At 49.1% G+C, this 22873-nt stretch overlaps 1 protein-coding gene across 1 annotated transcript in view; it reads right to left on the reverse strand.

The window, feature by feature from the left end:
- Nucleotides 1–266: 266 nt before the first annotated feature.
- The window catches only part of LOC138372858 (TRIO and F-actin-binding protein-like), a 31244-nt gene continuing 8637 nt past the window's right edge, over nt 267–22873 (reverse strand). The window contains exon 2 of the mRNA XM_069338527.1: nt 267–1875. Within this exon, the coding sequence (XP_069194628.1) occupies nt 267–1875 (1609 nt within the window). The remainder of the gene's footprint in view (nt 1876–22873) is intronic.

Below are 22873 nucleotides of genomic sequence, written 5' to 3' on the forward strand. Positions count from 1 at the left end.
ATGCCGGACCAACCGGGCTGTGGTGGGTCTGCTGGTCGCTGCAAGCAACAGCCTGGTGGACTAAACTCACAAGTCGAGCCTGACCTCGGGCCGGGCTTGGGGAGTAGAACTCTCAGAGCCCCATCAACCAGGAGTGTGTCCCGTCGTCTCGTGCCAAGCCGGTGGCTCTGTTGGGCCTTGGAGTCCCGTTCCCGTTAGTTCGATACTTTCTGTTGCTAAGGTTAGATGCGTATTCTGTGTTTTTACGATGCTAATTACCTTGTATGTTAGGGCATCACGGAACTGTGTATAGAGTGGCATATCTCGGATATTTGGTCTGGTTGCCGTGTTCTCTGGCGTGCTCTGGTTGTTGTGTTCTCTGGCGTGCTCTGGTTGTTGGGTGTTCTCTCTGGCGTGCTCTGGTTGTTGTGTTCTCTCTGGCGTGCTCTGGTTGTTGTGTTCTCTGGCGTGCTCTGGTTGTTGTGTTCTCTGTCGTGCTCTGGTTGTTGGGTGTTCTCTCTGGCGTGCTCTGGTTGTTGGGTGTTCTCTCTGGCGTGCTCTGGTTGCCGTGTGTTCTCTGGCGTGCTCTGGTTGTCGTGTGTTCTCTCTGGCGTGCTCTGGTTGTCGTGTGTTCTCTGGCGTGCTCTGGTTGTTGTGTTCTCTGGCGTGCTCTGGTTGTTGTGTTCTCTCTGGCGTGCTCTGGTTGTTGTGTTCTCTCTGGCGTGCTCTGGTTGTTGTGTTCTCTCTGGCGTGCTCTGGTTGTTGTGTTCTCTCTGGCGTGCTCTGGTTGTTGTGTTCTCTGGCGTGCTCTGGTTGTTGTGTTCTCTGGCGTGCTCTGGTTGTTGTGTTCTCTGGCGTGCTCTGGTTGTTGGGTGTTCTCTCTGGCGTGCTCTGGTTGTTGGGTGTTCTCTCTGGCGTGCTCTGGTTGCCGTGTTCTCTCTGGCGTGCTCTGGTTGCCGTGTGTTCTCTGGCGTGCTCTGGTTGTCGTGTGTTCTCTCTGGCGTGCTCTGGTTGTCGTGTGTTCTCTGGCGTGCTCTGGTTGTTGTGTTCTCTGGCGTGCTCTGGTTGTTGTGTTCTCTGGCGTGCTCTGGTTGTCGTGTGTTCTCTCTGGCGTGCTCTGGTTGTCGTGTGTTCTCTGGCGTGCTCTGGTTGTCGTGTGTTCTCTGGCGTGCTCTGGTTGTCGTGTGTTCTCTGGCATGCTCTGGTTGTTGTGTTCTCTCTGGCGTGCTCTGGTTGTCGTGTGTTCTTTCTGGCGTGCTCTGGTTGTCGTGTGTTCTTTCTGGCGTGCTCTGGTTGTCGTGTGTTCTCTCTGGCGTGCTCTGGTTGTCGTGTGTTCTCTCTGGCGTGCTCTGGTTGTCGTGTGTTCTCTCTGGCGTGCTCTGGTTGTCGTGTGTTCTCTCTGGCGTGCTCTGGTTGTCGTGTGTTCTCTCTGTCGTGCTCTGGTTGTCGTGTGTTCTCTCTGGCGTGCTCTGGTTGTCGTGTGTTCTCTCTGGCGTGCTCTGGTTGTCGTGTGTTCTCTCTGGCGTGCTCTGGTTGTCGTGTTCTCTGGCGTGCTCTGGTTGTCGTGTGTTCTCTCTGGCTTGCTCTGGTTGTTGTGTGTTCTCTCTGGCGTGCTCTGGTTGTTGTGTGTTCTCTCTGGCGTGCTCTGGTTGTTGTGTGTTCTCTCTGGCGTGCTCTGGTTGTTGTGTGTTCTCTCTGGCGTGCTCTGGTTGCCGTGTTCTCTGTCGTGCTCTGGTTGTCGTGTGTTCTCTGGCGTGCTCTGGTTGCCGTGTTCTCTCTGGCGTGCTCTGGTTGCCGTGTGTTCTCTCTGGCGTGCTCTGGTTGCCGTGTGTTCTCTCTGGCGTGCTCTGGTTGTCGTGTGTTCTCTGGCGTGCTCTGGTTGCCGTGTTCTCATACCTGCAGAGGGCCTGCTAGAGGCTTAGGGCCTCATAGGAATATCACTGCGCAAGGAGCTAAAAATAAATGTAATGCACCTTTTGTGTACATAATCCCGCTCTGGAGATACTGTAGGCAAGTAACGTTGATGTAACAATGAATTAATGTTGATGACTTTGATCCAATGTTGGTTAATCGTTCCTGGGAGCGTGTTTCGTCCGCTGGGTGGCAGCACTCTTATATTCATCGATAATCGAGTTTCAACGAGAGAGTGATCGCAAAGTTAAAAATAGTTTTGGCTGTTTTTTCACGTGGTGTTGATAGAGCAGTGGACGTCAGTTGGAGCAGTGCGAGACGGTCAGGTTGCGAGACGGAATGTGGAGGCACAACGGACAGGAACACCTTGTGGTGAATGAATGGTGGTGGTTATGGCCCCAGGCGGCGGCGGTGGGCCGCGCATGGTTGTGGGTGAAGCACCACCTCCAGCAGCACCTGTCTGGTTGTGCCGCTCCTGGTAGCCCTTCCTCCACCCGGATGTCCACTTGTTGTCTACCATATAAATTGGATAAGTTTAGATTCAGGAAAGACTTTTGTGTCCAAACCATTATTTTACCAATTAACAGGAAACATAAAAAACGTGGGATAGATGGATTGTTTCAAGCTCGGGTTAGACATGTATATGTAAGAGTTTAGGTTGATATAAATAGTAGCTGCCATCCCGTACCGTGTATTACCTGAAGCTCTCTTGTTCTCGTCAACTACAGGTTACTACTAATAGGTCACAGTAAGAACAAGAGATATTTGAGCACTACAAGTCATAACTAGGTGGATGAGGGCACCCGCTACCACACCACCATTTATACACTAGGGAGCTTTATGGATTTTTAACTTGTCTCACTTTGATAACCTTTACTCAAGTACTCAGTGAGTGACTTTCTCTCCACATCATAATGACTTTACAAACGACAGGTATATAACACATGTAGTATATTTAATATGTATATTTCTGTTTAATTATCTACAATTTAACCCAAATTCAATCAGTAACTGTTTTAGTCTTAATGACTTCTTCCAGTAATATAGAACTTTACTAACTGTTCACTACTTAACCTAAAGATACCAACAAGCGGAGCTTCAATTACTGATAGAAATCTGAATTAATACACAATTACCGTTTTAGATTCGGCTACTGGGAACAAACGTTCCAAGCAGCACGGGCTATGGTGAGCCCGTCGTACTCACCCGGCACAGACGTGCACACACACAATTACTGTGTACCCTTAACATTACGTACACCTTGCACCCATAACTCCCCAAGTATTTAGACATGATGGGTGACAGGAAGTCTGCCGACGCCTGACAGCTGAGTGGACAGCGCTTCGGATCCGTAATCCTGAAGTTCCGAGTTCGATCCCCGGTGGAGGCGGAGACAAATGGGCAAAACGTTTTTCACCCTGATACCTCTGTTACCTAGCAGTAAATTAGGTACCTGGGAGTTACAGCTGCTACGGGCTGCTTCCTGGGGAAGGGGGGGGGGGTAACAAAAAGGAGGCCTGGTCGAGGACCGGGCCGTGGGGACGCTAAGCCCCGAAATTATCTCAAGATAACCTTAAGATATAACCCGTAAGGGTCACGCGCCCAGAGACACCAGCCTCGTGTGTAACTGAAGGGCGGGTCAAGCTACTGGTCCCTGTGTGCGTGTTCTGGATCTGAAGGTCTTAATTTTTGATTGAACTTATTTTATTTCCTGAACTCTACCTACGTGTTGGGCCTAGTAGGCCAAGTCATATTGTGTAGTGTTATATTGACGTGTTTCGCGACTTAACAATTGTGCAGGACGGACCGACACATCATCGCTTCCATTATTTTGAGACGTACGTGTGTGTGTGTGTGTGTGTGTGTGTGTGTGTGTGTGTGTGCGCGCGCACACACAGTTGGTGGTGGACCAACAACATGCGTCCTAGCCTCTAGCAAGTATAGTAATTCAGTGTTCAGTGCCAGTATCAGCACCCCGCCTCACTCATTAACCCTCGTGAGATTTGATGTGTACATTGGAAACGTAACTTGAGGAAACACGAGAAAATCTTTGGATGAGAGCGGGATGGAAGTAGCATCTTGAGGTTACCCAGGAGGTCAGTTCCGTCATGCCCACCTGCTTCTCCTCCAAAGCTTCTCAGATTTTTAATAACAGACGTTACTGTGATTTTATTGTTCATTGGAGGAAATACTATTTAATAGGTTTGTTCGTTAGTGATTTATACAAATCATTACAGTTGTGGATGGACCGAACAGTTGTACGACCGTAAAATATTTGTGGCATAGAATTAAAGTATTGAGTCATATTGACAAAACATATTCATTATATGGGAATGCAGTTTTGAAGGCAGTTTAGCGTAAAGTAATGGTGGCAAGTGTTGGTGTGGTGGTTAATTACGACTGGTAGGTTGTGGGGGAGCTTGGTGCGCGTCAGCGTGCGCGGCCAGCATGTCAACACCCAGGTCACTCACCTCTGGGCCGGGGAGTGACCACGGTGACGGTCACTCGCCTCCCCTGGGCCGGGGAGTGACCACGGTGACGGTCACTCACCTCCCCTGGGCCGGGGAGTGACCACGGTGACGGTCACTCGCCTCCCCTGGGCCGGGGAGTGACCACGGTGACGGTCACTGGCCTCCCTGGGCCGGGGAGTGACCACGGTGACGGTCACTGGCCTCCCTGGGCCGGGGAGTGACCACGGTGACGGTCACTGGCCTCCCTGGGCCGGGGAGTGACCACGGTGACGGTCACTGGCCTCCCTGGGCCGGGGAGTGACCACGGTGACGGTCACTGGCCTCCCTGGGCCGGGGAGTGACCACGGTGACGGTCACTGGCCTCCCTGGGCCGGGGAGTGACCACGGTGACGGTCACTCACCTCCCTGGATGGCGCAGTTAAGGAGCTATGGGTGGTAAGGTAATTATCACGAGACTGCGTTAACTCAGTATGACTATTGAACAAATTACCTGGTAACATAATAAACTTGGGATTGCTGGCGTGTTTCAAGCGTAGGTTAGACGTATTAAGGGGGCGTCTGAGTATTATAGTGAAAGTTGTTCAATGTCAACCAATATTAATTTTCTAGTTGTATATGAAAAGTGCTTAAATTGTCCCAAGTTTCAGTACTGCAGCGAAAATAGAAAGGGAGTTTTTTTTTGTTCCAACGTTTTTAACACATTTTCAAGTCCACACTTCAGAACACACGTTTCATATATAATTATTCTGTGACACTTTTCTGACACATTATCATATAATAAAGGATTTGGGGCTTTAGAATTTCCAAAACATTTTTAGTTTTCCTAATACAAATGTTCAAAGTTCCCCAAATTTTTTTTGCAAATATGGCATGTTTATTGCCATTATAAAATCAATAAATGAACTTAGAAAAATGAAAGCCCCCCAATGTAGAGACATGCCCCCCAATGTAGAGACATGCCCCCCAATGTAGAGACATGCCCCCCAATGTAGAGACATGCCCCCCAATGTAGAGACATGCCCCCCAATGTAGAGACATGCCCCCCAATGTAGAGACATGCCCCCCAATGTAGAGACATGCCCCCCAATGTAGAGACATGCCCCCCAATGTAGAGACATGCCCCCCAATGTAGAGACATGCCCCCCAATGTAGAGACATGCCCCCCAATGTAGAGACATGCCCCCCAATGTAGAGACATGCCCCCCAATGTAGAGACATGCCCCCCAATGTAGAGACATGCCCCCCAATGTAGAGACATGCCCCCCAATGTAGAGACATGCCCCCCAATGTAGAGACATGCCCCACAATGTAGAGACATGCCCCACAATGTAGAGACATGCCCCACAATGTAGAGACATGCCCCACAATGTAGAGACATGCCCCACAATGTAGAGACATGCCCCACAATGTAGAGACATGCCCCACAATGTAGAGACATGCCCCACAATGTAGAGACATGCCCCACAATGTAGAGACATGCCCCACAATGTAGAGACATGCCCCACAATGTAGAGACATGCCCCCCAATGTAGAGACATGCCCCCCAATGTAGAGACATGCCCCCCAATGTAGAGACATGCCCCACAATGTAGAGACATGCCCCACAATGTAGAGACATGCCCCACAATGTAGAGACATGCCCCACAATGTAGAGACATGCCCCACAATGTAGAGACATGCCCCACAATGTAGAGACATGCCCCACAATGTAGAGACATGCCCCACAATGTAGAGACATGCCCCACAATGTAGAGACATGCCCCACAATGTAGAGACATGCCCCACAATGTAGAGACATGCCCCACAATGTAGAGACATGCCCCACAATGTAGAGACATGCCCCACAATGTAGAGACATGCCCTCCACATATACTGTGTAAGTTTCATGTAAATTAAATAAAAAAGAAATCAGTTTTGTAAACGTTTGCGTCAATTGAAAAAAAAAATGAATAAAGTCTAAGGTTCTAAAATCTGTGGCCGAGGTTGACATCAACCAATTTTCTCCAAAATTGGCATCCTTACAGATAGGCTTACGTACAGTCAGGTGTGCAAGTTTGATGCAAATCGCCCCCCCCCCCCCCAAAAAAAAAAGAAAAAAAAATATTAAAAAAAAAAGATTTTTTTTTTTTTTTTCTTAAATTTTTTTCCAATTAAACTAATGATAATATTTGTTTAATATATGCTATTGTGATAGCAAAGAGTCGTAGTTATGATTTCAGTTGACACTTTTGATTGATAATCGATTTTGACCATTTTGGCATAATTTTCACAACTACTTCAATATTTTTTTTCTCCCTTCCTATTTATGCTACGATGCTGAAACTTGGACCAGATGAAACACTTTTCATATAGAACTTGTCAAACAAGTTTGATTGAAATCGAACGAATTTTCATTTATTGCATTTTTGGGGTCAATTGTAACCTAATGCCCCCTTAATAAGTTTGTGTGGATATAAACACAAGCTTGTTTCATATGGGTCAATTGGCCTTTGCCGATTCCTTTATTCTCATGTTCTTACATACAAATGTAAAGGATGTGAGGACAAGGACAGGAAATGGGAAATAATGAAGTGATGGTGCCCAACCACTTTGGACCATCGGGGATCGAACACTGACCTGCAAGAAGCAAACATAATGTTATAATTGACGTTCGTAAATTATAGGTTGGAGAGAGATGCATAATAATTTACACGTAAAAAAATAGTAGAGGGGCTGGTCCCAAACCTGCACACAGAAATAGCAGCATGAGACCAAAAGGCATGGCAGGATGTGCAGAATACCCCCGTTGAAGAGCAGAGGTGCAACAGGTACTCTGAGAGAGGCCCGAGACTGTTCAACACGCTTCCACTACACATAAGGGACATAACTGACCGACCCCTCAGTGGTCAGGAGAGAACTGGATAAACACCTCCAAAGGATACCTGATCAACGAGACTGTGACTTATACGTCAGGCTGCGAGCAGCCGCGTCCAACAGCCTGGTCGACCAGTCCAGCAACCAGGAGGCCTGGTCGACCAGTCCAGCAACCAGGAGGCCTGGTCGACCAGTCCAGCAACCAGGAGGCCTGGTCGACCAGTCCAGCAACCAGGAGGCCTGGTCGACCAGTCCAGCAACCAGGAGGCCTGGTCGACCAGTCCAGCAACCAGGAGGCCTGGTCGACCAGTCCAGCAACCAGGAGGCCTGGTCGACCAGTCCAGCAACCAGGAGGCCTGGTCGACCAGTCCAGCAACCAGGAGGCCTGGTCGACCAGTCCAGCAACCAGGAGGCCTGGTCGACCAGTCCAGCAACCAGGAGGCCTGGTCGACCAGTCCAGCAACCAGGAGGCCTGGTCGACCAGTCCAGCAACCAGGAGGCCTGGTCGACCAGTCCAGCAACCAGGAGGCCTGGTCGACCAGTCCAGCAACCAGGAGGCCTGGTCGACCAGTCCAGCAACCAGGAGGCCTGGTCGACCAGTCCAGCAACCAGGAGGCCTGGTCGACCAGTCCAGCAACCAGGAGGCCTGGTCGACCAGTCCAGCAACCAGGAGGCCTGGTCGACCAGTCCAGCAACCAGGAGGCCTGGTCGACCAGTCCAGCAACCAGGAGGCCTGGTCGACCAGTCCAGCAACCAGGAGGCCTGGTCGACCAGTCCAGCAACCAGGAGGCCTGGTCGACCAGTCCAGCAACCAGGAGGCCTGGTCGACCAGTCCAGCAACCAGGAGGCCTGGTCGACCAGTCCAGCAACCAGGAGGCCTGGTCGACCAGTCCAGCAACCAGGAGGCCTGGTCGACCAGTCCAGCAACCAGGAGGCCTGGTCGACCAGTCCAGCAACCAGGAGGCCTGGTCGACCAGTCCAGCAACCAGGAGGCCTGGTCGACCAGTCCAGCAACCAGGAGGCCTGGTCGACCAGTCCAGCAACCAGGAGGCCTGGTCGACCAGTCCAGCAACCAGGAGGCCTGGTCGACCAGTCCAGCAACCAGGAGGCCTGGTCGACCAGTCCAGCAACCAGGAGGCCTGGTCGACCAGTCCAGCAACCAGGAGGCCTGGTCGACCAGTCCAGCAACCAGGAGGCCTGGTCGACGACCGGACCGCGGGGACGCTAAGCCCCGGAAGCAGCTCAAGGTAAGGTAAGGACCCAGGTGAGCGTTGAAACAATGTTGTCAGATGTACTTGAACTACTCTTGTTGTTTGTTGTGAGTGGTGAGGAAGTGTGGTAACGTGAGGGTGAGGGTCTGGCTCTCGCCGCTCCTCACACATGTCACTGCCAAGGTCTGGCTGTCTTACACGCTCCACACTGGAGTTATTGAGCATAGCTACAGGTGACTGGGTCAAGGAAACCCCACTACCGTAGCAACTCTTTAACCCTGACTATGAAGGACAGATGAGAATGTGTGTGCTGTAAGCATTGTATTATTAATTTATGGCCACGTCTGTGGTATAAAGCCAACTTAAAATGTTTTCCTCGTCGCATTTCGCCACAAATCTTATCATTACATGTTTTATCTATTAGATATATACCATTCTTATGTTTTTTACTTGATATTCAGGACTATATATAGAGCGGCTCTTGGGAATGACTCAAGGTTGAAGTGCATATGGCAAACACTGCGAAGGTTCTCACTGAAATTAGTCAGTTATACCTCTTAACCGTGTGGCGCAGTATTCCGTGGACGGGTTGCATCTCCTCCATACTTGCTGCTGCTGCTGGCAGGTGTTGGGACAACTCGCGCCACACTGCTTTTCTCATAAATACGTCACATCAGGATATCCTAAGTGCACGAGAGTGGACTAAGTAATGGATTATCAGGATAACTTGAGAATTCAAGAGAGGCTAAAGTAATAGCGAAGATTATGGTGATTGGTAATGGCACGTCTGAAATGGATAGTAATGTTGGAGAGTATGACCCAGTAACTTAACACATTTTTTACACGTAGCTCTTAAGGAGCTTGAAGTTCCTTACACAAGAACATAAGAATTAAGGAAACTAGGATTCCTTAATTACGTGTGTGTCTGTGGGGGTCGGGAGGGCCTGTGTGTACTCACCTGTTTCTGCTTGCGGGAGTTGAGCTCTGACTCTTTGGTCCCGCCTCTCAACCGTCATCAACTGGTGTACAGATTCCCGAGCCTATCGGGCTCTATCATATCTACACTTGAAACTGTGTATGGAGTCAACCTCCACCTCATCACTTCCTAATGCATTCCATTTGTCAACCACTCTGACACTAAAAAAGTTTGGGCACTCAGTTTCCACCTGTGTCCCCTAGTGCGTGTGCCCCTTGTGTTAAATAGCCTGTCTTTTTCTACCCTATCGATTCCCTTGAGAATCTTGAATGTAGTGATCATGTCCCCCCTAACTCTTCTGTCTTCCAACGAAGTGAGGTTTAATTCCCGTAGTCTCTCCTCGTAGCTCATACCTCTCGGCTCAGGTACTAGTCAGGTGGCAAGCCTTTGAACCTTTTCCAGTTTAGTCTTATGCTTCACTAGATATGGACTCCATGCTGGAGCCGCATACTCCAGGATTGGCCTGACATATGTGGTATATAATGTTCTGAAAGATTCCTTACACAAGTTTCTAAAGGCCGTTCTTATGTTAGCCAACCTGGCATATGCTGCTGATGTTATCCTCTTGATATGAGCTTCAGGGGACAGGTCTGGCGTGATATCATGCCCCAGGTCTTTCTCTCTCTGACTCTTGAAGTATTTCCTGTGGGACTCCACTGGTGACTTCACGCCAATCGGAGGTCTCACCCCTCACCGTAACTCTCTGCTTCCTATTGCTTAGGTACTCCCTTATCCACTGGAGCGCCCTACCAGTTACTCCTGCCTTTTTCTCCAGCTTATGCATCAGCCTTTTATGGGGTACTGTGTCAAAGGCCGACAGTCCAAAAAAAATGCAGTCCGCCTATCCTTCTCTTTCTTGCTTAATCTTTGTCACCTGATCGTATAATTCTATTAAGCCTGTAAGGCAAGATTTACCCTCCCTGAACCCATGTTGATGGGTTGTCACGAAGTCTCTTCTCTCCAGATGTGTTACTAGGTTTTTTCTCATAATCTTCTCCATCACCTTGCATGGTATTCAAGTTAAGGACACTGGCCTGTAGTTCAGTGCCTCCTGTCTGTCACCCTTTTTGTATATTGGTACTACATTAGCCGTCTTCCATATTTCTGGTAGGTCTCCCGTTTCCAGTGACCTACTATACACTATGGAGAGTGGCAAACAAAGTGCTCCTGCACACTCTTTCAATACCCATGGTGAGATTCCGTCCGGTCCAACAGCTTTTCTCACGTCCAGCTCCAATAGCTGCTTCTTGTGTGTACTCGCCTAATTGTATTCGCCTAATTGTGCTTGCGGGGGTTGAGCTCTGGCTCTTTGGTCCCGCCTCTCAACCGTCAATCAACAGGTGTACAGGTTACTGAGCCTATTGGGCTCTATCATGTCTACACTGGAAACTGTGTATGGAGTCAGCCTCCACCACATCACTTCCTAATGCATTCTATTTATCAACCACTCTGACACTAAAAAAGTTTTCTAATATCTCTGTGGCTCATTTGGGCCATAGATATATTAGAACTATTTTGTGTGTGTGTGTGTGTGTGTGTGCCTAGTTGTGCTTTCGGGGGTTGAGCTCTGCTGTTGCGGCCCGCCTCTCAATTGTCAATCAACTGTTACTACTATTCTCCCCCCCCCCCCACACACACACACCGGGAAACAGCCTGTGGCAGCTGACTAACTCAGAGGTACCTATATACTGCTAGATAACAGGGGCATCAGGGTGAAAGAAACTGCCCATCGTTTCTCGCCGGCGCCGGGAATCGAACCTGGGACCACAGGATCGCGCATCCTGCGTGCTGTCCAGTCAGCCACCGGCCCGTGTGTGTGTGTAATTACCTAAGTGTAATTACCTAAGTGTAGTTACAGGATGAGCTGCGCTCGTGGTGTCCCGTCTTCCCAGCACTCTTTGTCATATAACGCTTTGAAACTACTGACGGTCTTGGCCTCCACCACCTTCTCCCCTAACTTGTTCCAACCGTCAACCACTCTGTTTGCGAAAGTGAATTTTCTTATATTTCTTCGGCATCTGTGTTTAGCTAGTTTATATCTATGACCTCTTGTTCTTGAAGTTCCAGGTCTCAGGAAACCTTCCCTGTCGATTTTATCAATTCCTGTTACTATTTTGTATGTAGTGATCATATCACTTCTTTTTCTTCTGTCTTCTAGTTTTGGCATATTTAATGCCTCTAACCTCTCCTCGTAGCTCTTGCCCTTCAGTTCTGGGAGCCACTTAGTAGCGTGTCTTTGCACCTTTTCCAGTTTGTTGATGTGCTTCTTAAGATATGGGCACCACACAACCGCTGCATATTCTAGCTTTGGCCTAACAAAAGTCGTGAACAATTTCTTTAGTATATCGCCATCCATGTAATTAAAAGCAATTCTGAAGTTAGAAAGCGTGGCATAGGCTCCTCGCACAATATTCTTTATGTGGTCCTCAGGTGATAGTTTTCTATCTAGAACCACCCCTAGATCTCTTTCTTTATCAGAAATCTTTAAAGATTTCTCAGATAATATATAGGTTGTGTGGGGTCTATGTTCTCCTATTCCACATTCCATAACATGGCATTTATTAACATTAAATTCCATTTGCCAAGTGGTGCTCTATATACTTATTTTGTCCAGGTCATCTTGAAGGGCATGACAATCATCTAAGTTTCTTATCCTTCCTATTATCTTAGCATCATCAGCAAACATGTTCATATAATTCTGTATACCAACTGATAGATCATTTATGTACACAATAAACATCACTGGTGCAAGAACTGAACCCTGTGGTACTCCACTTGTAGCATTTCTCCAGTCCGATACATTGCCTCTGATTACAGCCCTCATTTTTCTATGTCGGAAAATTTTTCATCCATGTTAGAAGCTTACCTGTCACTCCTCCAATATTTTCCAGTTTCCAGAACAACCTCTTATGTGGAACTCTGTCGAAAGCCTTTTTTTGGTCCAGATAGATGCAGTCAACCCAACCATCTCTTTCCTGTAATATCTCTGTTGGTCAATCATACAAAACTGAGTAAATTCGATACACAGGATCTTCCAGATCGAAAACCATACTGTCTGTCTGATATTGATATGTGTGTGTGTGAGAGAGAGGGGCGAGTGTGTGTGTGAGAGATATATGTAGTTATCTTGAGGTTATCTTGAGATGATTTCGGGGCTTTTTAGTGTCCCCGCGGCCCGGTCCTCGACCAGGCCTCCACCCCCAGGAAGCAGCCCGTGACAGCTGACTAACACCCAGGTACCTATTTTACTGCTAGGTAACAGGGGCATAGGGTGAAAGAAACTCTGCCCATTGTTTCTCGCCGGCACCTGGGATCGAACCCGGGACCACAGGATCACAAGACCAGCGTGCTGTCCGCTCGGCCGACCGGCTCAAAAGAGGAAATTGTTGTTGACATAAGAGGAAAAATAAATTGGTTAGAAAGGCGGGCTCCAAGAGCCAATTGGTCGATTATGCAGGCACACGTATTAAATATAATAAATACACTCACGTGTGTGTGTGTGTGTGTGTGTGTGTGTGTGTGTTAGACACTGTAAAATACAGGAGCTTTAAGCCCATCAATTTATAAAGTTGAGTATATGTTGTTACTTTTTGTGTGGTGTTGTAAGGTTTTGTGGGGGAGCGGGAGAAGGTGATGATGAGTGTGGTTGGTGTTCCCGGAGAGTGGTCCGGGTGGGCTGGAGGTAAACATGCTGTGTGTGGCCCGGTGAGCGGGACCCGCCATAGTGTGGCCCGGTGAGCGGGACCCGCCATAACTCCAGGTACTGCCAGCTGTACATGCTTTACCAACACCACATTGTGACCTCGTCCTCTCAATACCACCCCTGTATAATAACTACAAAATGCTTTTATAAGTTTGCATTAAATATTGTCATTTTATCTTTCAGGTGAGTAGTGGGTGAGAGGCAGCGAGGGATACCCCCAGGGTGAGTAGTGGGTGAGAGGCAGCGAGGGATACCCCCAGGGTGAGTAGTGGGTGAGAGGCAGCGGGTATACCCCCAGGGTGAGTAGTGGGTGAGAGGCAGCGAGGGATACCTCCAGGGTGAGTAGTGGGTGAGAGGCAGCGAGGGATACCTCCAGGGTGAGTAGTGGGTGAGAGGCAGCGAGGGATACCCCCAGGGTGAGTAGTGGGTGAGAGGCAGCGAGGGATACCTCCAGGGTGAGTAGTGGGTGAGAGGCAGCGAGGGATACTCCCAGGGTGAGTAGTGGGTGAGAGGCAGCGAGGGATACCCCCAGGGTGAGTAGTGGGTGAGAGGCAGCGGGTATACCCCCAGGGTGAGTAGTGGGTGAGAGGCAGCGGGTATACCCCCAGGGTGAGTAGTGGGTGAGAGGCAGCGAGGGATACCCCCAGGGTGAGTAGTGGGTGAGAGGCAGCGAGGGATACCTCTAGGGTGAGTAGTGGGTGAGAGGCAGCGGGTATACCTCCAGGGTGAGTAGTGGGTGAGAGGCAGCGGGTATACCTCCAGGGTGAGTAGTGGGTGAGAGGCAGCGGGTATACCTCCAGGGTGAGTAGTGGGTGAGAGGCAGCGGGTATACCTCCAGGGTGAGTAGTGGGTGAGAGGCAGCGGGTATACCCTCAGGGTGAGTAGTGGGTGAGAGGCAGCGAGGGATACCTCCAGGGTGAGTAGTGGGTGAGAGGCAGCGAGGGATACCTCCAGGGTGAGTAGTGGGTGAGAGGCAGCGAGGGATACCTCCAGGGTGAGTAGTGGGTGAGAGGCAGCGGGTATACCTCCAGGGTGAGTAGTGGGTGAGAGGCAGCGGGTATACCCCCAGGGTGAGTAGTGGGTGAGAGGCAGCGAGGGATACCTCCAGGGTGAGTAGTGGGTGAGAGGCAGCGAGGGAGATCCCCAGGGTGAGTAGTGGGCGAGAGGCAGCGAGGGATATCCCCAGGGTGAGTAGTGGGTGAGAGGCAGCGAGGGATACCCCCAGGGTGAGTAGTGGGTGAGAGGCAGCGAGGGATACCTCCAGGGTGAGTAGTGGGTGAGAGGCAGCGAGGGATATCCCCAGGGTGAGTAGTGGGTGAGAGGCAGCGAGGGATACCCCCAGGGTGAGTAGTGGGTGAGAGGCAGCGAGGGATACCCCCAGGGTGAGTAGTGGGTGAGAGGCAGAGGGATACCCCCAGGGTGAGTAGTGGGTGAGAGGCAGCGAGGGATACCCCCAGGGTGAGTAGTGGGTGAGAGGCAGAGGGATACCCCCAGGGTGAGTAGTGGGTGAGAGGCAGCGAGGGATACCCCCAGGGTGAGTAGTGGGTGAGAGGCAGCGAGGGATATCCCCAGGGTGAGTAGTGGGCGAGAGTCAGCGAGGGATACCCCCAGGGTGAGTAGTGGGTGAGAGGCAGCGAGGGATACCCCCAGGGTGAGTAGTGGGTGAGAGGCAGCGAGGGATATCCCCAGGGTGAGTAGTGGGTGAGAGGCAGCGAGGGATACCCCCAGGGTGAGTAGTGGGTGAGAGGCAGCGAGGGATACCCCCAGGGTGAGTAGTGGGTGAGAGGCAGCGAGGGATACCCCCAGGGTGAGTAGTGGGTGAGAGGCAGCGAGGGATACCCCCAGGGTGAGTAGTGGGTGAGAGGCAGAGGGGAACCCCAGGGTGATTTCCCCGGGGTTGGATGTCGTAAAATCTTGTTAAATTAATACTGTATTAAATTGCCGTTGTCGGGGAAGGTAGGGTGGAATTTTGCGAGGTGCCTCCCATACCTTCCCAGGTCAACTGCTGACCTTCCCCAAGATGCAACCCACAACTGTTGCCCAACTGTTGTGGGTTGGACCTTGGGTTGATTCCGGGGTTCAAGGTCCCCGCGGCCCGGTCTCAGTTAGCCCGGTCATCTCCCGGGGATCTATTTAACTACTAGATGGAGGGGCATCAGGTGAAAGGAAACTTGGCAATTTCTGTCCAACCGGAGGTTTGAACCCGGGTCCCTTGGGTGAGAGCAGTGGAGGACGGAGACCGCTGTGCCACATGACCCATGTCTACATTTAGGTAGTAGTCATTATAACCGCTTATATTAGTAATATATTTATTTACAATACTCATCATTAAATGTTCTGTTTACATCAATATTGACTCGGTTGTCGTGCATTGCGTTATTTATTTTCAGCCATGTTATGGTTTATTCTGTACGTGCAGACAGCATGTCACAATAGCCTGGCTGACAGGCACCCAACCAACAAATCTGAAAATAGGGGAATTGACTTTTCGGTGGTCGTGGACCATTTGTTTCCATTACACCACTTTGTTATGGTCCAGTACGGACCGAACATCTGTAGCATTAAATGTACAAATCCACACAGGCCGTGATGCATCACGGCCTGTGTGTAAATAATCCACACAGACCGTGATGTATCACGGTCTGTGTGTAAATAATCCACACAGACCGTGATGCATCACGGTCTGTGTGTAAATAATCCACACAGACCGTGATGCATCACGGCCTGTGTGTAAATAATCCACACAGGCCGTGATGCATCACGGCCTGTGTGTAAATAATCCACACAAGCCGTGATGCATCACGGTCTGTGTGTAAATAATCCACACAGACCGTGATGCATCACGGTCTGTGTGTAAATAATCCACACAGACCGTGATGCATCACGGCCTGTGTGTAAATAATCCACACAGGCCGTGATGCATCACGGCCTGTGTGTAAATAATCCACACAGACCGTGATGCATCACGGTCTGTGTGTAAATAATCCACACAGACCGTGATGCATCACGGCCTGTGTGTAAATAATCCACACAGACCGTGATGCATCACGGTCTGTGTGTAAATAATCCACACAGGCCGTGATGCATCACGGCCTGTGTGTAAATAATCCACACAGACCGTGATGCATCACGGTCTGTGTGTAAATAATCCACACAGGCCGTGATGCATCACGGCCTGTGTGTAAATAATCCACACAGACCGTGATGCATCACGGTCTGTGTGTAAATAATCCACATAGACCGTGATGCATCACGGCCTGTGTGTAAATAATCCACACAGACCGTGATGCATCACGGTCTGTGTGTAAATAATCCACATAGACCGTGATGCATCACGGCCTGTGTGTAAATAATCCACACAGACCGTGATGCATCACGGCCTGTGTGTAAATAATCCACACAGACCGTGATGCATCCCTCTCCCCCATATATAATTTACACACAATACTGTGTGTAAATCAGTAGCATTATTTTTATAGTTGTTGGTTGGGTGTGGTGTTGCCTGGAGAATGTTGTAGGTAAGGATGTGCCAGTCATATTACAACTAACACGTGTCATCACTTTATTGTATAGTACAAGTATTTTGATATTTGTGGCACTACCCTTAGGCTGTTTAATTGTTAGAGGCGAGCAGGCACAGCTGATAATATAGGAAGAGAAAGCGCTAAGCCAGGATGACTGTAGCACGTGGGGAAGTTATAAGGACGGAGTTAAGGCCGAGGCCGGCGCTCTACCCACCAGTTAAAGTGCTCTACCAATCCCAGAAAACAATGTTCAATTTGTTTAAATGTATTTAAATATTTACTAAAGCCAAATTCAGACTGGATCAGTATGTGAACAATACAGGTACGTTGTCTCCAACCGTGCAAATGAAAGAAATTTGGCTGGAAGGAAGGAAGGTGCAAGCTTTCAATATGTCTTAAATCTGTTTTGTTGATATGGGGTTATGGGGTCCCGGATACACGCAACACCCTCAAGGACCAGGCAATCATCAGGGAAACATCCTCCAGCTTATGGTGTGGGAATGTAAATATTTTTTTGTAAATTGTCTAAGGTTATGGTTGATAGTCATTTGGGGCACGATGGCGTATTGGAACATAGGCCGTACAGTCTGTTTCTTGGAATAAGGCGCTTGGGTGGGTGGGGGTGATTCACATGGGGAGAGAGGTAGCGGAAGTTGGAGGGGAGGGGTGTGGTGTGGTGGGGGGTGGGGGCAGACGGTGGCGGAGGCTGGTGTCTCACTCTGCACCAGGAGACTGTGGAAGCCATCATGACGTAACAGGTACGTCAGGCCACGTCACCGCCCACGCATGCCGCCGCCGCCGCTGCTGCTGCTGCTGTCAGCTGGACCTCTCACTCCACTTCCCCCACTTGGAATGTGTTCTATCGCACCACCTTCCGGACGACGGTGTGTAGACACGGTGCTCTCTATAGCTTCCATACATCTCGCAAATGTTGACTTGTTGATACGTTTTAAAAGGCGGGTGGGTGGGTGTGTCGGGAAAGTTCCCATGACTCGTGTGTGGCTGGAATAATGGTGAGGTACTTGCCTATCAGTAATTACCTATTTGGGACTACGAGGAAGCGAGGTCTAACTCTTTATGCCCGACCCACTAGCTATCTACTTGTGTTATAATGTAACTATTCTAACGTTCGAATTCTTTGTAGAATCTGGTCTTAAAGTCGTGGATGGAGGTGGCTTACACAATGTTTTTCCTCAGTGTATTCTAAATGTTGACCACCTGCACAGAGTAAGAGTATTTTATGACTTCTCTTCCTACTTTCACTTTAAAGAGGCAGTCCTTGTTAATTCTCCTCGGTATCTTTTAGGTTGCTATCATGTCTGTTTCTTCTGCTTCTGGGATGTGAGGGATAGTTCTGGTACTAAATAATCTTGTTGCAAACCTCTTGTCCTTTTTATATTTTATTTTTATGCTTCACGAGGTGTGGATTCCAGGCCGGTGCTGCATAATCCAGTATTGATCTAATAAAAGCTGTGTAACTTTTACCTTTAAAGAGCCCCGATTTTAAATGTTTGCCAGTGTCCTGTATGCTGGCGATGTTTCCCTGTTTGTGTGTACTTCTGGAGATACTGTTGGAACAATATCCACTCAAATTTTTTTCTCCGGCTCGTGTAGTTGCTTTATGGTGTAGATTTCTCCTGGTCTTTCTCATCTTGAGTGCCTTACTCCTGGTTGGCAGCCTGGTTGACCAGGCCGCCCAGTAGGAGAATTGGCCGCGAGGGCCATTGATTCCTGGAACCATGACAAGGTAGAGGGGGAGAAATAGTGGTGAGGGGTGGTAGTTGTGGTAGTGAGAGGTGGCTACAAGAGGGTAATTGTTGTGGTGAGTGTGTAGGGGGTCAATAGGAGGGAAGGTTGGTGGCAGCAGGAAGAATGGTATTAGTGTAAATTAGAGGGGAGGCAGCGGCGGGTGGAGGGTGACAGGATGAGGGGAGATACCAGGCGGACTGGGCGTGGCCACCCATCACCTTGTATCCCATTATGTAACAACCCCCCCCCCCCACACACACACACACACACACACACACATAATGTGTGACTTAGTACCCAGATGAGCCACAGAGGTATTATAAAGAATTTTTTCATTGTCAAAGTAGTTAACAGATGGAATGCACTTGGAAGTGATGTGGTGGAGGCTGACTCCATACACAGTTTCAAATGTAGATATGACAGAGCCCAGTAGGCTCAGGAATCTGTAAACCTGTTGATTGACGGTTGAGAGGCGGGACCAGCGCCAGAATTCAACCCCCGCAAGCACAACTGAGTAAACACACACACGGGGAAAGAGGGGGGGGGGGGCTGAGTGGACAGCACTCTGGGATCGTAGTCTTAGCTGGTTCGAGACAGGCAGAAACAAATAGTTTCTTTCACCCTGGTGCTGCTGTTCATCTAGCGGTAAATAAGTGCCTGGGAGTTAGACAGCTACTATGGGCTGCTTCTTGGGGAAGTTTGTGTATGTGTCAAGAGGTAAATATATGTAGTAGATATAATAGAGGAAAAATAAATTGGTTAGAACGACGGGGCTCAAGAGGTAATAGGTCGATTCTGTAGATACAAATAGTAAATACACTTTTATTTTCTGATTCGTTTTCTGTTGCATTTATATATATATATATATATATATATATATATATATATATATATATATATATATATATATATATAAATAATAATGCAGGTATTCTTGTTCAACATTTCTCTGGTTAGAGTAATGTCATGGGCTTGTCTCATGTGATTCCTAGGGGCACCAGATTGAAGATGGCATGTCAAACGCCTCGTCAGCTTGGTCGACGTCATACCTATGTACTTACATTGAAGGTTACATCCTTCGTGGGGGCAAGTGTACATGTATACAACGCTTGACTGCTGTAGAGGGTTCTCCGTCGGCTTCGGGCTGTTTTTGATAAGGAGTTCGGAAGTCTTCTTGGTTTTGTAGAATATTATCAGGTTTATGTTTTGGTTAGGAGTAGTGCTTTTTACTCCTTTACGGATTATTTCTTTCATTATTCTTTCCTCTTTTATATGTTCACTGTGCATGGTTGATTTGTAATATAATTTTATTGGGGGTGTTGTGGTTTCTGTTCTAACAGAAACCACATATTTACCTCTTGACACACACATACACATTCTGTTCTAACAGAAACCACAACACCCCCAATAAAATTATATTACAAATCAACCATGCACAGTGAACATATAAAAGAGGAAAGAATAATGAAAGAAATAATCCGTAAAGGAGTAAAAAGCACTACTCCTAACCAAAACATAAACCTGATAATATTTTATCAATTAATATTTTATCTGATAATAAATAATCGGTTTCCACGCGTGTGTATATGTATGTGTGTATGTATGTGTATGTATGTATTGCTTGCCCTAATACTTTCTCGATTTCATTTCAAACAGAAAATGACCCAAACTATAGTGACGTGTCTTCCTTTACAGATGACGCTATAAGTTACGAGAATAGCCAGTAAGAGGACACAAGAAATTTACAATCTGATGTAAAATGATGTCTTTCAATATGTCACAGAAAATAATAATGTTTAATGAAGATAAGTTCCAGTTCCGACGCTATAGAAAAAACGAAAATACAGTATATGAATGGTTATCTTGAGATAATATTGCGATGATTTCGGGGCTTAGCGTCACCGCGGCCCGGTCCTCGACCAGGCCTCCTTTTTGTTACATATCCTCAGGAAGTAGCCCGTAGCAGCTGTCTAACTCCCAGGTACCTATTTACTGCTAGGTGAACAGGGGCATCAGGGTGAAAGAGACTGCCCGTTTGTTTCCGCCTCCACTGGCAATCGAACCCGAAACCCTCAGGACTACTAATCGGAAGCGCTGTCTACTCAGCTGTCAGGCCCCTAACCACACATAAAATAGTCATCATACTGTAGAACGAAAGTAAAAGATCTTGGAGTAATATGTCGGAAGACCTTATTGTTAAAGAACACAACACAGTATCTGTTACAACTGCAAGAGAAGTGACGTATCTTGTATATGGTGATCACATCTCTCTCTTTCTCGTCTAGGGTTGAGCCTTAAGTACTGGTGGTGGCAGTGAAGGTTAACGCAACGTGGCTGGTTGTGCCTGGCCCCCATCACCCATTCCGCAAAACACACACACGCACACATGCGCGCGCACGCGCGTGTGCTCGTTTGTGCACTCCCGTAGGAGTCAGGAACCTGTACACCAGTTGAATGACAGTTGAGAGGCGGGACCAAAGAGCCAGAGCTCAACCCCCAGCACAAATAGGTGCGCGCGCGCGCGCGCGCACACACACACACACACACACACACACACACACACACACACACACACACACACACACACACACACACACACACACACACACACACACACGCACACGCACGCGGGTTCGATTCCCGCACGAGGCAGAAACAAATGGGCAAAGTTTCTCTCACCCTGAATGTCCCTGTTACCTAGCAGTAAATAGGTGCCTGGGAGTTAGTCAGCTGTCACGGGCTGCTTCCTGGTGTGTGTGTGTGTGTGTGTGTGTGTGTGTGTGTGTGTGTGTGTGTGTGTGTGTGTGTGTGTGTGGTGTGGGGAAAAAAAAAAAGTAGTTGGTAAACAGTTGACAGTTGAGAGGCGGGCCGAAAGAGCAAAGCTCAACCCCCGTAAAAACACAACTAGTAAAAACACAACTAGTAAACACACACACACACACCCACCCACCCACCCACCCATATTGGTGTTGGGTTGTGGTGGCCAATGGGTCATCTAACTCTCCCACCCTCCGCCTGGCTCATTCATTTATTATACCCTGACGACTATAATGTTTATCGCGGCATGTGTTCAGGTCTTGAGCAGCCACCTGTGTTGGGGTGCTGCTACACCTGCCGCTGGCCACTAGTAGTGGTGGGTGGGTGGTGTCCCCTGACATGGGGTTGTTGACTGTCTTGTCCCTCCCCCACCCCCTGGTCCTGGCCCCTTCCCTGTACCTCCCTGGCCCCTTCCCTGTACCTCCCTGGCCCCTTCCCTGTACCTCCCTGGTCCTGGCCCCTTCCCTGTACCTCCCTGGTCCTGGCCCCTTCCCTGTACCTCCCTGGCCCCTTCCCTGTATTCCTGGCCCCTTCCCTGTACCTCCCTGGCCCCTTCCCTGTATTCCTGGCCCCTTCCCTGTACCTCCCTGGCCCCTTCCCTGTACCTCCCTGGTCCTGGCCCCTTCCCTGTACCTCCCTGGTCCTGGCCCCTTCCCTGTACCTCCCTGGTCCTGGCCCCTTCCCTGTACCTCCCTGGCCCTGGCCCCTCCCGTGTACCACCCTGCTGTTACCCCTGGGCATGGCCTCTTCCCTGTTCGTGCCGTTATTACCCCAGGTCCTGGCCCCTCCCGTTATCCTCCCTGGTTCTGGCCCCCCTTCCAGATCCCCCCTCCCCCCTTACTGTGTTCCCAGCCGCCCTCCACGGTGCCTCAGCTGTTACAAGACCTGGCTGGGTGAGGAGTGTTGTCCTGTATGGCTCGTGGTGCTGTCATAATACCCGGCTGGTGAAGCTGGGCGCGCACCCGCACCCCTCTTTGATGTTTCTGCGGGGCAGGAATTCGAGGGGTGGCATTCCTGGCGGGGTCACTCACTCTCCCCCGGCGCCCTCCTGACCACGGTCCTGGCCGCTCCTACACACCGGGCCGCCTTGCGCACGCCATATGTAGCGCTAATCTTGGCTCGCTGTATATGATTCAGTTTTAAATGACTATACGATGCAAACTACAGTAGCGTAGGTAATAATATTTCATTCATTAGTATCAGAGACTCAACGGTCATTTAGTGAACATAACCGAGCAAATATAGCTGCAGCCAGGGGGAAAATGGATTGATGTATTATGAGAACGTTCAAATCCAGGGACCCCACAGCAGTCTTAATACTATTTAGATCACTGGTGCTGTCCAGTCTTGAGTATTGCTCTGTACTCACTTCCCAGTTCAGAGCAGGAGATCTCTCTCAATTAGAATTCAGAGAACATGTACGGCACGCATAGAAACTATAAGACATCTAAATTACTGGGACCGTCTTAAAATGTTCTCTCTGGAGAAAGAGACGAAAAAGATACCAAATAATATATATATATGGAAGATGCTTGAAGGCCCGGTCCCAAATTTGCACAGTAGAATAACATACTGGAGCGAAAGGTACGGAAGGGAATGCATAATAGAATCAGTGAGGAGTAGAGGTGCCATAGGCACCACCACAGAGCACTCTCTGAACATCAGGAGTCAACAGCTGT

Source organism: Procambarus clarkii, chromosome 40 (assembly GCF_040958095.1).
Source record: "Procambarus clarkii isolate CNS0578487 chromosome 40, FALCON_Pclarkii_2.0, whole genome shotgun sequence".
In the NCBI taxonomy this organism is placed as follows: domain Eukaryota; kingdom Metazoa; phylum Arthropoda; class Malacostraca; order Decapoda; family Cambaridae; genus Procambarus; species Procambarus clarkii.